Source organism: Tursiops truncatus, chromosome 10 (genome assembly GCF_011762595.2).
Source record: "Tursiops truncatus isolate mTurTru1 chromosome 10, mTurTru1.mat.Y, whole genome shotgun sequence".
Classification (NCBI taxonomy): Eukaryota; Metazoa; Chordata; class Mammalia; order Artiodactyla; family Delphinidae; genus Tursiops; species Tursiops truncatus.
In genome coordinates, this window is record NC_047043.1 from 67,030,871 (window position 1) to 67,046,043 (window position 15,173).

The window sequence follows — 15,173 nt, forward strand, 5'->3', positions numbered from 1 at the left end:
AGGATAAAATTAGATCATAAAGGGCTGAGAGCGACGCATGGCTTGTAGTCTGTCCTTCATCGTGAAAGCATGGCTTTCATCTTTTGTCTCCACTATATCCTGGAACGATGAGGCTTACTTCTGCTCTTCTTTACAAAGCTGACTGGCCTAAAGGGTGTGTCACCCATTACGTATCCCCAGAACTGTCCAGACCACCTCTGGCAGAGCTGCTAGAGGTGGTGCCGTCAGAAACAAGGACATGGGCAGACGCTTTGTAAGCCACCGTACCTGCCTCCCTGGCCAAAGCGGGACTGTCTGAAAAGTTTGTTGATGCTTAAAGAATTTTGAAAGGAACACCTAATGAAGTTGAGAAATTCATTTTTAACTGTGGCTTCTTGATACCTGCCCCAGTATCGCTGATGCTGGCCCTGTCCACGGAGCCTGGATTAAATGAGCTGTCTGGGTCTTCACAATTCACGCCAGCTGAGTGTAGCTCTAACCAAGGGGCACAGTCTGAGTCTGGTCAGGAGTTTGCACAGCTGGGAGTCCCCCTAAGGAGAAAGCTTTCACTGTTTATTTTTCATCCCTCAAATTGTAATATTTGCCTTCACCTTGTCTAATGTTTAATCCATGTTTATCCAGCATTTTATTGATTAGTGGTCTGAGTGAAGTGACAGGCAGCAGGAGCCTTGAGACCATGCGCGGCACGATGGGGCTTCGGGGGCTGCTCTGTGTGTGCCTGGCGTCCCTGCTCACCCTGCAGGCCATGCCCGCTCAGGGTTCACCCGCACGCAGTCCCGAAGGCGGCAAGGTATGTGAGTAAACCCCTGGGCCAGAAACAGGCAGCTGAACCTGGAAGGGGCTACAGAGACCAGGGCTCTCCCCACCCACCTCGACCTCCTCTGAATGGAGAGGACCTCCCAGCAGCACGGGGGAAGTGAGGCCAAGGCGTCGAGGACACAGGCTGTGTCCTACTCCCGTCCGTTAACAGATAGGCCCTGGTCCCCTGAGTGCTCGCACTCACACTTGTGCCGGTTTTGTTTTACAGAAGCGACCGGCTTTGCACACAGTGAGTGAGGATCTCAGCACAGGGGTCTGTGGTGGGCCTTTATTACAGTCTGTTTCCCCTGGGCTTCGAGGTGTGCCCCTGGGCAGAGGGACTCCCGTCTCCTCCAAATAAGGGCTCGCCCACCCCCCTCATGCCCCACGGCATGGCCTCAGGCATAGAGAACAGCACCTGTGTCAGAGCTGGGTGCCGAGGTCTCCCGTGGCTGAGCCCCCAGCCCAGCTACCTCCCGCACGTCCCACTTTAGGCTGTCGATGGCGTGGTCATCCAGAGTTTGAAAGTCAACTGCAAAGTCACCTCTCGCTTTTCCCACTGTGTCATCACCAGCCAAGTGGTCAACAACGCCGACGAAGCCAAGGAGGTGGCCTTTGATGTGGAAATCCCCAGGAGGGCCTTCATCAGCGACTTTGCCATGTGCGTGCCCGCCTGGTTCACCAGGCCCAGCCCAAAACCATGGCTCTGAGTGGCCCAACAGTGCAGCCCATCCCCTCGTCCCCAAGGGCCCCAGGCCAGCCCCAGCTCTGAAGGACTGAAAAGCCCTTTAGGTCTGCTCTGGGCTCCCATCTTAGACAGCAAACTAGAGCCTCTGACAGTGTGTTTTCAGCCTAGGGCCCAAGGAGCACAGGCTGGCACCCACAGTTTCTTGCTGGACTCTGTGGCCGTGGCTGCCCACCTCCTTGAGCAGCTCTGGGGGCAGTGGGAGGCCAGCAGGAGATGCCCTCTCAGAAGTGCTCACCTGGACAGGGCCTCCTTAGTGCCTGGGCTGGGAGCACCTCCAATACGGAGGCCCTGTGTGGTTGGAGAGGGGCACCTCCCTGAGGGCATCTTCCTCCCTGTAGCACAGCAGGTGAAAATGCATTCCTCGGGGACATAAAGGACAAAGTGACTGCATGGAAGCAGTACCGGAAAGCGGCCATCTCAGGAGAGAACGCCGGCCTTGTCAGGTGAGCTCTGGGTGCTGCCCTGGTGCTGCCCTCCCCTGCCAGGATGCATGCCTTGGGTGGAGGGCAGCCCAGGCTGATGGGAAGGGAGCAAACTGCCCAGATCCACTGCTGGCACAGGTGCACTGGACGAGGCCTCTGGAGAAGTGGGGCTCTGACCCTGGCCAGCCAGCTAAGAGTGAGGGTCAAGGAAAGCTGGGAGCAGCACGAAAATAAGAGAAACTGACTCTGAGGGCCATGCTTTAGGTGACAAGGACCTCCACATCACTTACCATTTGTCTGTTTGTTGTTGCCACTGGTGGCACATCCAGGGCCTCAGGGAGAACGATGGAGCAGTTTGCCATCCAGGTCACCATTGGTCCCCGGAGCAAGGCCACGTTCCGGCTGACCTACGAGGAGGTGCTGAGGCGAAAGCTTATGCAGTATGACATTGTCATCAAGGTCAAGCCCAAGCAGCTGGTGCAGCATTTTGAGGTAGATCGCTGGTGACCACGTGCAGGGGCAAGGTCTCAGGAGCTGGGATCCTGCCTCTCCCTCTCTGCGGCTCTGAGCGCTGGTTCGGCACCCACCACGTGCAGCCCTGGGCCTGAGCACACAGGGAGGGGACTCACTCCTCAGGGTGGGCTCTGATGGCTGTTCGTGGGCAGGGAGCTCCCTGAACCCTCCAACCTCCTCCTTCTTCTGAGCCTTGGCTTGCTCATCTGTCCAATGGGGGTTTTGTGTGTCCCAGAACTGCCGCAAGGATCATGAGAGATATTGAATGCCCAGGGAGTCTGTAAACCAGTTAGTCCTGGGCAGCCTGAGGGGCTGTAATTGTCACTGGCACCTTAGTGGTGGCCGAGTTGAGGGGCTCAGGCATGCACACTTTCATTTGGCCACTATTTTTGGAGTGCCTACAACATGCCAGGCCCTGTGCTGAGAACTGGGCGGGTGCTGCACACAGTAGGTGGTCAGGATATACGCTGGCTCTTGGCTGGGGCTTGATGAAGGCTCCCCAGTGGGAGCCTTGGTACAGGAACTGCTTCAATGCCACAGATCGACGTGGACATCTTTGAGCCTCGGGGGATCAGCAAGCTGGATGCCCAGGCCTCCTTCCTCCCCAAGGAATGGGCCGCCCAACTCATCAAGAAGTCCTTCTCAGGAAAAGAGGTGCGTGGCATGGCTGAGCCCTCAGAGACTTCTCAGCGTGGCTGCAGACAAGGGCTGCAGGCCACCCTAGGGGAGAGAGAGAGAGGAACTTTGCACTCCTGATTCTCAGAGCCGCTTGGCAAAAGCCTGTGTGCTGAGGCTGGGGAGGGTGCCTACAACGGCTGCCTGGTCTGGGGTGAGTTGCTGGCTTGCTTAAGCCTCAGTTTCCTCTTTGCCTGTCTCATCCCAACAGGAAAGCATTCATGGAAATATAGGGCACAAGTGCAAACCTCAGGATTCCAAGCCCCAGTGTTCTTGGAAACAGGATGAAGTTTGGAAAGGCCTTTGGCCTACCCAGCCACTTGCCACTTGTCACTTCCCACCCGTCTGTGGGAATCCCAGAAGCCCCCTGCTTGCCCCTACCCCAGGTCCTGAGGAGTGTGGCATATGAGTGGGTGATACCCAACTAGTGCCCTGCTTCCTAACTTGCCCTCAACTGGAGCCAGGAGCAAACTGTTTATTCCCCACCCACCTTTGGTAGTGAGCCCATAACAATTCACTTAAAAGAAATGTTTCCTACAGTTTTGAAGGGGTTCCTTTGAAACAAAATATGATACCCCAGAGTGTTAGCAAACATGCTTGCTTTCAGCAGGGGACCAAGGGGATGGTCTTTGTCTTCCTAATAATTTTCAAAAAAAATTTTAATGAGCATATTTTGCTTTTATAACAAACAAAAAGTAAAAAGAAAAGCATCTTTAAAGAAAATGTGGAAAGTACAAAAGTGTAGAAATGTATCGAGTAGAAACCACCACCAATTTCCCGGAACACCAGCACCAAGTCCAAACAGACCGCAGCTCCCACTCTGGGAGCTCTTCCTTCTCTTTGTCTATCCAGGCAGGTTTCATTTTCCAGCACAGTGTTGCTTTTTTCACTAGATAGTGTGAGTTGACCGGTGCCTCTCATGCTGCTATTATTTTGTTTTTATTGTGTATCCAAAGTGACGATACTTGTAGAAAATCCCAATGATTCAGAAGCATGTGAGCAAAGAAACAGGTCTTCTCTCCTACCACCCAGAGGTGTGTATTCTCAGCAGCAGGGCGAGGGGCCCACTAGACTCATTCCTATGCCTGTGCACCACACACGCACTCACACATACACACACACCTTACGTTGTCGTTGCAAACCAGTAATGCCTCACACCTTCAATGGTTCCAGGGTCATGTGCTTTTCCGTCCCACGGTGGGCCAGCAGCAATCCTGCCCCACATGCTCTATGACCTTGCTGAATGGGGACTTCAAGGTGACCTACGATGTCAATCGGGACAAGGCCTGTGACCTCCTGGTGAGCTGGAAGCTTCTTGCCCAAGACTCAGAGGGTGGGCAGGGTGCTTGAGAGAGAGGCCTCACTTGTCCCTTTGTGTCTCAGGTCGCTGATAACCACTTTGCCCACTTCTTTGCTCCCCAAAACCTGACAAAACTGAACAAGAATGTGGTTTTTGTGATTGACATCAGCTTCTCCATGGAAGGCCAGAAAGTGAAGCAGGTAAACTGTGGCTCTAACCAGCTGGCCAGCAGGAGCTTCTTTAGCCCCATCACCCATCCCACCCTGGTTTTGCCTCCAGAGTCTGGGTTTGGGACTTCTGCTCCTGGTCAGAGGCAGGGTAATTTAACAGGATATGCCAGTGGTCAGGGGCTCTGGAATCAGCCACTTTCTCACTGTGCAACCGTGGGCAAGTGCATTCACTTCTCCTCAATGGCAAAAATGGGAATAAAATGCAGCGCCCATACGGTTGTGGGGTTTACCAATGGGGGATGCTTGGAAGATGAGACCTGTACCTTAGGTGTGCAGGGATGATTACAGTGCTCCCGGGAGATGGCTTGCAGCAGGGCACAGCCCACTCCCACCGCGCTCTGGGTGTCCTCTCCATAGCGCAGTGAAAGCATGGCTGGACAATCAGAGTTTTAGAAACTCAGCCCCCTGGGGTCCTCTGTCTTAATCCTGACCCCCTTGAACTCCTGGTCATTTCCCCTCCCCATACTGGGTCCCTTTGTCTTCTCCACCCCCCTCAAGACATCCCAGAGCTCAGTAGGATGCTCCTCTCCTGGCACCACCTGGCTGTCCTGTCCATCCCCTTCTGCTTGCCCACCATGTACTTCTACCCTGTGGATCTCTGAACTGGGTATCTGGAGATGACAGAAGGCACTATCCTGGGGCCCTGCCCCTCCACTGACTGTCCTGTCCTTACAGACCAAGGAGGCGCTCCTTAAAATCCTGGGGGACTTGCGGCCAGGGGACTACTTCGACCTGGTCCTCTTTGGGTCTGCAGTGCAGTCCTGGAGGGGCTCGCTGGTGCAGGCATCTGCCGCCAATCTGGACGCAGCTCGGAACTTTGTGCAGCACTTCTCTCTGGCCGGGTGTAAGGGCAGGGGTCTGGGGCCACCTCGATGTCACCTCTGTCCCCTCAGATTCAGAGCATACACTGATCTGCTTTCTCTTTTTTGCAGCTACAAACCTGAACGGAGGTTTGCTCCAGGGAATTGAGATTTTGAACAAAGCTCAGGGAAGCCTCCCAGAGCTCAGCAACCATGCCTCTATTCTCATCATGCTGACAGATGGCGAGCCCACAGAGGGTAAACGCCCCGAGGGTTACCTTCATTACCAAAGGCATTCAAGCTGAACTTGGAAATACAACCAATGGGGATGCTGTCAGGGGGCAGAAAGGCTAAGGGCAAAGCCAAGCACTGGTTTAAAAGCAGAGTTCAGATCACAGAGTCTGAAGGAGCTCCAAGGTGTTCTGTCCTGAATTGGGAAGCTGGGTAAGTTTCTGCATGACACGGGGTTGCACAGGGCCCAGGAGGATGGGCAGGACCCTAGGCTGAGTTTAATGAACTATGGATTCAGCACTGAGTGCCAAGCACAGGACTAGGGACCAAGGAGAGACACTAAGAGAACAAGACACATCTTTGCCCTTAAGGAGCCCAGGGTCCACTGGGGGAGGCAGCCCCAGGAGCAGATGCTCTGTCAAGGGCCCTGAAGGGTGCCAGAAGGCCGAAGGAGCACAGACAAGGGGCACCTGGCCCAGGCAGGGTCTCAGAAGGCGTCTTGGAAGAGGTGACCCCCGAGCTCAATCTGGAAGGAGGGGAGGAGAAGCAGGAAGGGATCCCTGGCAGAAGGGGCAGCTTGAGCAAAACAAGGTTTGTGCACCGGCAGGGCCTGCCTGGGAAGCGTAGGCATATGCAGAGTAGGTGAAACAGGGTGGAAGGGTCAGCAGGACCTCACAGGCCACGCGAGGAGCCGTGAGTTTACAGCAGAATCAGATCTGCTCATGGCGGATCCATGTAGATGGGCAACGTCTTCGAGGAGCTCTGTGAGTAGCTGTTGCAGTCACCCAGGTGAGCCAGCAAGAGGCGTTGCCTCAAGATGCCAGTGGGGACTGGAGATGGTCTGAGATGGGAGTCTTGGCCCCCAGGGAGGGTGCCCCAAAGTCCCCTCGTGCCCCACACACCTGTGAGCCAGCATCCCGTCCCTACCTGGCTGTGTGGCTGCAGGGGTGACGGATCATACCCAAATCCTCAAGAACGTCCGAGATGCCATCAGGGGCAAGTTCCCACTCTACAACTTGGGCTTCGGCCATGATGTGGACTTGAAATTCCTGGAGGTCATGTCCCTGGAGAACAACGGACGTGTCCAGAGAATCTACGAGGACCACGATGCCACCCAGCAGCTGCAGGTCTCCTCCTCCCCCTGCTCCCAAAGTCACGCCATGGGGAGCATGGCCTTGGCAGCCACGTACTCATCAGCCCAGAGCAGATAAAGCTCTGGTGTGGGGTTCGAATTAGCTGTGTGACCTCAAACCAGTTACTTAAGCCCTGAGCCTTCAATTCCTTCTATAAAGTAGGGATCCCGACACCCCACTTTGTGAGTGGGTTTCCTGTTGGATGCCTAGGACGACCCACCAGCTCTGAGGCTGCACCCCCCATCCCCACAGGGCTTCTACGAGCAGGTAGCCAACCCTCTGCTGAGGGATGTGGAGTTGCTGTACCCCAGGGATGCCGTCTCGGCCCTGACCCAGCACCACCATAAACAGTACTACGAAGGCTCGGAGATCATAGTGGCCGGGCGCATCGCTGACCACAAACGGAGCAGCTTCAAGGCGGATGTGCAAGCCTATGGGGTAAACAGAGGGCTGCGGAGGGTGGAGAGGCACCCAGAGACTCCAAGCCTACACTGCTCCCCACCCCTATGCCCCCAGCAGCCTCTCTTTCCCCAGAGCGGTGCCTCACCCCAGCGGGCCACACACACCCCAGGGCTGAGCATTCTTCCAATGAAGGCATCCAGAGGGCAGGCTAGAGTGGGGCCAACATGGCCTTGATTAGCTGTAGTCCCTTGTATCCAACTGGTCCACCTGTTATTCCTCACATCATTCCTCCCAAAGCGTGAGAGTGTGAGAGGCCAGCCTCCTTCTTCTCAAGTGACCACTATTTCCTGAGCACCGACTGCACATGCAGCTTTGCACCACGGTGCAGTGCCTGTGTGTATGTGCACACTGCGGTGCGTGTGTGGGGGGGGGGGTGTCACAGAGACCTGGACTCTAGCCGTGCAGTGTAGTTGAGGGTTCAGGACTCGGGCTTAGAGTGAGGAAAGCTGAGCTAGACCCTGGCTGCAGCTGGGTGACGTTGATCAAGTGGGTCCAGTTCTCTAGGCCTTTCTGTACCGTGGGGGTAACAATGTACTAGAGAGTTGTGTGGAGTAAACGAAATAATCCACATGATAGGCTTATACAGTGCCTGGTACATGGGATGCCCTTGGGAAGAGGTGCCCCCGTTACTGTAGCTGAGGAGAGAAGGCGCATTTGTGAGCTGTGGCAAGCTGAATGGTGCACGGGGCCGCGGTGGGCATCCGGAGGAGCGGGGCGTGGTGGAAACAGCTACATGGTGGATCGGCTGGGTGCCTGCTGGCATCCCCCAGAGAGAGTAGCTCCATGAGGGCAGGGCCTGATCCTCCATCCCTGGGATCCCCAGGGCCTGGCCCAACTTGGCTAACAGAGGGTGCTTAGCAACTTTTGTGGAAGGAACGGATGGAAGAGGACGAGGAGAGCAGGCTCAGGAAAGGCAGGGGGTAGCATGCTCAGAACGGAGCTGCAGAGACCAGACAACATCAGGCTCCCCCAGAACCCCTCATGGCGCACAACCTCTCTCTCCCTCGCCTCCCTCAGGAGGGCCAAGAATTCAAGACGACCTGCCTGGTGGACGAGGAAGAGATGAAGAAACTGCTCCGAGAGCGGGGCCACATGCTGGAGAACCACGTCGAACGCCTGTGGGCCTACCTCACCATCCAGGAGCTGCTGGCCAAGTAGTACCAGCCCTGCGGCTGCCTGGGGGGTGGAGGGGCATGACCACCCCAGAGCACGCCCCCTGCCCTGGGCCTTTGGACTACAGAGGGGCGGTTCTAGGCCTTGGAGGTTGCAAGCAGGTCAGATTTACTGGCCTCTGACTTTGCTCGCTGAGTTAATATCAACCAGGCAGTCAGTAGTGTGGTCAGGGCCCGCTGGGGGCACAGGGCAGCCCCTTTTGCCCCCACTGAGCTGCTGCGGGGGAGGCTTCCCTTTACTGCGAGGCTGCTGTGTCCAGACACACTCATTTAATCCTCACAACGTGCCGAGCAAACCGAGGTTCAGAGAGGTTAGACCACTTGCCAGGATCTCACAGCTATTGAATTCTCCGTGTGTTTCTGAGGCACGTCCCCCAGCCCTGCCAGACCTCCAGGTTTTCTCTGAGGGAGGCCTTTAAATCATGAGGTCCTTGAAGACAGCCCCTGGGCAGGGGCACTGCAGGGGCCTTGTAAACATTTGCTGAAAGAGTGAACAAAGGAAGGAAAGGACGAGGGAGTGCAAGTCCATTGTCATCCAAGCTGTGGGCTTAGAGCCGGTGTCTGTCTGGCAGGATGAAGTTGGAGGGGGCAGAGAAGGCCAACGTGTCAGCCGAGGCCCTGAAGATGTCGCTGGCCTATCAGTTTGTGACCCCGCTGACCTCCATGACCGTCAGGGGCATGGCGGACCAAGACGGCCTGGAGCCCCTCATTGACAAGGCCCTGGAGGGTATGGGCTGGCAGAGGGAGGCTGTGGGCATGGGGAGGCTTCTGAGAGCCAAAAATCTCCTGGGCGCTAATTCTCTTTCCTTTCTCTCCTTTCCAGATTCTCTGCCCTTGGGTGAGTTTTTAAATCACGTTGATTTCCGCAAGGGGCTCCGGGTGGCTGGGCAAGTGGCACATGCTCCAGCCGCCAGGGACACAGCACCCGCTCCCCCTGCTCTGCTCCACCCTTTCTTGGTCTTTTCCTTCCCCAAGATGCCCTTCCCTACTTTGCTGCAAACTAGTTGCTGCCTCCTGTGTGCTCGGGGAGCTCTCGCTCAGCCTGAACCCCTCCACTCCCCGGACTCCTTAGGGGCCCTACGTGTGAGCATCCATCTACCAGGAGGGCTGGGACCCCCAGGAAGAGGGCTGGGACCCCCGGGAGGAGGGCGGGCCCAGGCCTGATTGACCTCCGGGCCCAGCTGCACTTGGGGAATGAGGCGCGTGCCTGTCGTGTGGAGTGGGGAGAGTGACGCTGTCCTCTACTGTTGTCCTCTACAGAGATGGTGGGGCCCAGAAAGAGTAAGTGGCAGCCATCCTGATGACGCAGGTCTCTACCCTCTACTCCACACATGGCCACCTCTCAGGCTGTGCGTTCAGTCCTGAGCAAAGCCTGGGTCATCACCTATCTGCCTGATGAGGAAATGATAGCCTAAGGTTTTCTTCCTCTGCTCCAGCGTTCCTCGCTGCCTCTCACTGGGAACCGTCAGAACGCTCCCCCTGACCTGGCCTGGCCTCCCCACCCCTATGCCACCAGCACCTCCCAGTTCCCAGGAAAGGAGACCGAGAGGGGGCCACGCCACTGTGCTGGGCCAAATTTCCATTCCCACATCCCGAGGGGGGTCAAAGGCTCTGTGTCCACTCCGGCCCCTGTGGCCTCAGGCCAGCCCGCCTGGGTGGGAGGGGCCTCAGAAAAGGAGGCAGCAGCTCCAGGGAAGGCGCAGCTGCTTCCCTTCTAAGCGCTGTTTACTTTTGCCCGTCAGCCTTCGTGCTGCTGGCCTCGCAGCCTTCTCCGACGCGCCCTAGCTCCGGGGTCCAGCAGTTGCCAAACCAAGTGACTGGCGGTGAGTCCTTGGGAGGGTCTGAGGGACACACCTGCCTGACTGAACCCTTCTCCCCAGCCGGCCCCATGTGCCTAATACTCAATCTAATAGACTCCATGCTGTGCCCCCAGTGGACACTGACCCCCACTTCCTCATCCACGTGCCCCAGAAAGAGGACACTCTGTGCTTCAATATCAACGAGGAGCCTGGTGTGGTCCTGAGCCTGGTGCAGGACCCTGACACAGGTACGGGTGACATTACGCCCTCTGCCAGAGAGGGTGGGGACTGGGCTCCTCTGTCCTCAACGTTCAGCCATGAACAGGAAGGACAGTGGCTGTGGCCTCCACTCCCCTCACCCTGTGTACCCCCCACCTGGCTGGGCTCAGCCGGCCTCCTTCATGCCCCATCCGCCTGCCTGGGCCCTATACAGGGCCTGCTTCATGGGCATGTGACCTGTGCAGGTGCACAGGACCCTGCCCTTGGAAGGACTCCATGCTTGATTGAATGTTCTGCTGTTGCATCTTGAAATTCTTAACAAGTTTTGAATGAGAGGCCCCTCGTTTTCATTTTGTACTGAATCCTATAAATGATGCAGTGGCCCTGCCACACCCCCCTCCCCCATCCCCCGCATGGCTGCAGGGGTCTTGGAGCCCACCTCCCCAGCAGGGCTCAGGTGATGGGAACAATGCCCTCTCCATCTATCGGCCACTTCTCCCACCCTCCCAGTCCAGTCAGGCCATCTGCTAATATTTGTTGAGCACATCCTAAGGTCTGGGGACACAGTGGGAACCGAAACAAAGTCCTTGCTCTCGTGGAGTTTAGGGAAGGGAGATAAACAGGTGAACAAATTCTTAGCTGACAATTTCTGAGCATGAGACGTGCTGTGTTGGGATAGTGAAGACGGGGAGGGGGCTTTTGGCTGCTCAGTTCAGAGGAGGCTTCTGTGGAGAGGCCCACCTGCAGCACCTACTGTGACCTGCCCTGTGTCAGGGCCTGGGTCCACAGAGAAGGAGCAGGCCCAAGGCCTGTCCTCGGGGAGGTGACACCTCCTTCAGGGCCCAGAACCGAGGGCTAAGTCTCAGAGAGTTAGTGTGGCGGGAGGGAAGGGAGGCGGTGCTGCGAGCGGCCTGCACCTGTCCTGAAGGCCCCTCCCCTTGGGTGGTGAGGCCCTCAGAGCCCAAAGAGGGTGGGCATTGGGGGCGGCAGGAGCAAGGACCGGCTGGTGGGGTTCTAGGGAGAGCTGGGCCGCCCTGACCCGGATGGCCCCTCACCCCACTGCAGGCTTCTCAGTGAATGGCCAGCTCATCGGCAACGAGGCCAGTGGCCCTGGGAAGCACGAGGGCACGTACTTCGGGCGGCTGGGGATCGCAAACCCCGCAACAGGCTTCCAGCTGGAAGTGACTCCTCAGAACATTACGCTGAACCCTGGCTCTGGCGGATCCATATTCTCCTGGAGGGACCAGGCCTCACTGCGGCAGAATGAGTAACCGGGCTGGGGCCGGGGCCTGGGAGGGGAGGCGGGGGTGGGTGTGGTGAAGACCAAGGCACGAAGCCCCAGAGCCAGCTCTGCTGTCCGAGCCTGCTGGGCCCTCATTCCCCGAGCTGTGTCAGTGTGTGACGTCCATGTGGCCTCCGCGTAGGCTGTGCAGACATGTCAGGCCCCGTGGACCATTCCCCACCCCTGACTCCCAATTTCCCTGGATTGCTGGACACGTGCTCCGGGCTCAGCTGCCTGGATGCCTGTGCTCCCGTGGCACCCTCACCCTGCAGTCCACCCCTGTCTCCACCAAACCAAGCCAACTCTTCCTCCCAGGCCCAGCGCATTGGCCACCTCTTCCCTGAAGCCATCCTAGTCCCTTCCTCTGCTGAACTCCAGCGTTCTCTACGTTTCTCTTTCAGCCCCTGTCTTAGTATGCCTTGTTTAGTGTTTGTTCCTTCCTTCACTCATTCATTCGTTCAATAAACTGCTGAGCACCAGAGCCCAATGCTGGGCAGCAGAGCTATAGGAAGAGGTGGGCAGAGTCCGGTATGGAGGACACAGATGATAAGTGGGAGTCAAAGAACACAGACTCATAACAGACAGGCTGGAGTCCAAGTCCTGGCTCTGCCACTCGCCAGCTGTGTGACCTTGAGCAAGTTTTTTAACCTCTCTGAGCCTCAGTCCTCACAGGATCAGAGTGGGAACTGAATGACGCAGTTTGCGTGGAGGGCTTAGCACAGAGCCTAACACATTGTAAGGGCCCCATACACAATAGCAACAAGTGGGAAGGAGCATGGAGCACGTAACCGTCAACCCCCTGCGGGGAGAGGGGTTCATAAGAGCTGGGTCTCAAGGACAAGAGCAGCTGAATGGAGGGGGTGCAGTGCAGCCTCACCTGCCCTCATGGCACCTGGCCCCACAGGGTGGTGGTGACCATCAACAGGAAGAGGAACCTAGTGGTGTCCGTGGAGGATGGGGGCACCTTCGAGGTCGTCCTGCACCGGGTATGGAAGGGGAGTGCCATCTGCCAGGACTTCCTGGGCTTCTACGTGCTGGATAGTCACTGGATGTCGGCACGGACACACGGGCTGCTGGGTACGGCTGGCTAGGCGGGCAGAGCTGTGGGGTGGGGTGTTGAAACCAGAGGACTTACCCTGGGTGAGCTTTGCAGCGGGTCACCAGGATAGGCCCACCTCCAACGTGGCCTACAAGGCTCAGAGTTCCAAAGAGGGTCCCGGTGAAGGCTTGTCCCACAAAAAGGCTGCAATCAAACGCAATGAATTTAAAGGTTAAGTGAGCCTGGGAGCGAGTAAGGAGAGGTCCGATTAGCAAATGGAAAGGTCCAGTGGACACCCAGAGACCTCCTGAGTGGGATGGGTCATCGACCACACTGCTTCTCCTTGTGGCCTTCCTGCAGACCCTGTTTTCTACCCCTCAACCCTCTCTCCCCAGCCAGATTCCTTTGGAATTGGTCCAAAAAGACAGGAGGTACAACCACCAGGCAATATATCTGCTTCTTTATAGCAAGTGAACTAAAGGTGGCTTTTGATGCCAACATTTATAGAAACAGTCAAGCCCTTGAAAAACAATTGTTTAGGCAACTCTCTAAGCCTCCAGTGAGCACCTACTGAGTACAAGGCAGCAAGGCCCCCGATGGTAACTGCTGTCTCCCATATGCCTTTCCAGGACAATTCTTCCACCCCTTTGATTATAAAGTGTTCGACCTCCACCCAGGCTCTGACCCCACAAAGACAGACGCCACAATGGTGGTGAAGAAACGCCGGCTGACGGTCACCAGGTGGGTGGGCTGCTCTCCCAGCATCTCTGCCCTTGGCCTTCCCCATCGTTGCGCCAGGCCTTCCTCCAGGTGTCACAGGGTTGAGGTGGGCTTCCTGGGGCGGTGCAGCCCTGCCAGCTCCAAAAGGTGACCCCAGCTGGCTTGTGTCTCCTCAGGGGCTTGCAAAAAGACTACAGCAAAGACCCCCGGCATGGGGCTGAGGTGACCTGCTGGTTCATCCACAACAACGGGGATGGGCTGATCGACGGTGTTCACACTGACTATATCGTCCCCGACATCTTCTGAGCCCCCAGCCAGCACACCAATCCTCCCTTGGGACCATGGCAGAGGAGGAGCCTGACCCGCTGCCCAGGCCACACCTCCCTGTCCAAGCTGGTCTCCTATGTCGAAGCACTCATGACTTCCATTAAAGAGAGGCTATGTCCAGCCCAGGCTGGCTGCTTTGCGGGAGGGGGGTGTGGCAGGGAGGCAACCCAAGATGTTGCTTCTCAGAAGGGCTCAGGAGTCACAGCAGACCAGGAGGCTGGGCGGGAGCCGGCACCAACTCTGCCCCCACCCCACCCTGTTCTCTGCAGCTGCCTGGCCCCGTGCCCTCTGAGTGTCCTGGGTGTCCCATGCACACAGCCTCCCCTACAGGTCCAGAGACCAAAGGACACTCTGGCAGCACGTATAGGAACAACCCGTAACAGCTGCAGCTGCCCCAGTGCTTCCTGTAGCCAGGAACTGTTCTAAGTGCCTTTGTTGAATTAATTAACTGTATACTCTCAACAGCCCTGGGGGATACTTTTATCATGACTACTTTCAGCTGAGGTTAGGTAATTTGTCCAAAATCACTCATCTTTTAAGTGGCGGAGCTGGGATTTGAACCCATGCTATCTGGAGTCAGCATCTATGTGCTTAACCACCCCATGTAAATATTCCCATCAGGCTGGGTGGCTGATGGCCAAAGCCTGCTGGGATTTGGTTCTGGATATCCCAAAGTATCACTTAACACGAACATGTGAAAGAAATACATGAAATATATATGGACTTGGGGTCCTGAAGAAGTCCTGCCAGGAGCTGAGGGTCACCTATTGGGGTCAGGGCCTCAGGAGGCAGTTCCCAGGCCTCCATCCTCCACTGATTTCCCAGCTGGGGATTTGGAACCTCTGAGGGCAGGCATATTTCCCCAAAGCAGAGACGGCCACTGCCCAGAAGCTGTGATTTCAGGGGCCAGGAATAGCAGTCCACTGACTCCTCACACTGATGCCTGATATCCCTTCAGAATGCCTTCCCTGGGCCTTGTCTAGGGGCCCAGTTAAAATGTGACGTTACAGGGTGTGTGGAGATGAACTTGTACTTTGGGGAGACACTGGCCCTTTTGGCGAAGGTTGATGGGCCTCCACCCACTCCTTTCCAAAGGGTTTCTGCTTTTTCTGGCGTCTGTCCAGTTCCCATTCCAGATGAGGCCCATGGGGGCTCAGATCAACAACACGAATGCTGAGGTCCAGAGCTGCCCCAAGCCCAGGGACACAGAGCCCTGAGGGGCAGCCAGTGGAATTTCAGAGCCCAGCCCACCGTCTGACGTATCCTGGGCTTCTCAAGGGAGAGTCACGGGCTGCCAGCTGGC

General features: G+C 56.7%; 2 protein-coding genes across 2 annotated transcripts in view; one reads left to right on the top strand and one right to left on the bottom strand.

Moving 5' to 3' along the window:
* The first annotated feature begins 676 nt into the window (after positions 1-676).
* On the top strand, positions 677-14,148 carry ITIH1 (inter-alpha-trypsin inhibitor heavy chain 1). The gene is given in 22 exon segments (XM_033865138.2): positions 677-790; positions 1,028-1,048; positions 1,293-1,459; positions 1,885-1,989; positions 2,298-2,460; positions 3,022-3,135; positions 4,330-4,455; positions 4,540-4,656; positions 5,362-5,530; positions 5,619-5,744; positions 6,663-6,844; positions 7,103-7,288; positions 8,330-8,469; positions 9,057-9,211; positions 9,308-9,322; positions 9,745-9,765; positions 10,227-10,307; positions 10,418-10,531; positions 11,568-11,769; positions 12,689-12,861; positions 13,453-13,564; positions 13,720-14,148. Coding segments are annotated over 22 exon segments (2,733 nt in total). The 3' UTR covers positions 13,850-14,148.
* The window catches only part of ITIH4 (inter-alpha-trypsin inhibitor heavy chain 4), a 47,830-nt gene continuing 36,454 nt past the window's right edge, over positions 3,798-15,173 (bottom strand). The window contains exons 29-31 of the mRNA XM_073811209.1: positions 12,920-13,027; positions 6,645-6,781; positions 3,798-4,590 (exon numbers count right to left, since the gene is read on the bottom strand). The gene's annotated coding sequence lies outside the window, so the exon portion shown is untranslated. The remainder of the gene's footprint in view (positions 4,591-6,644; positions 6,782-12,919; positions 13,028-15,173) is intronic.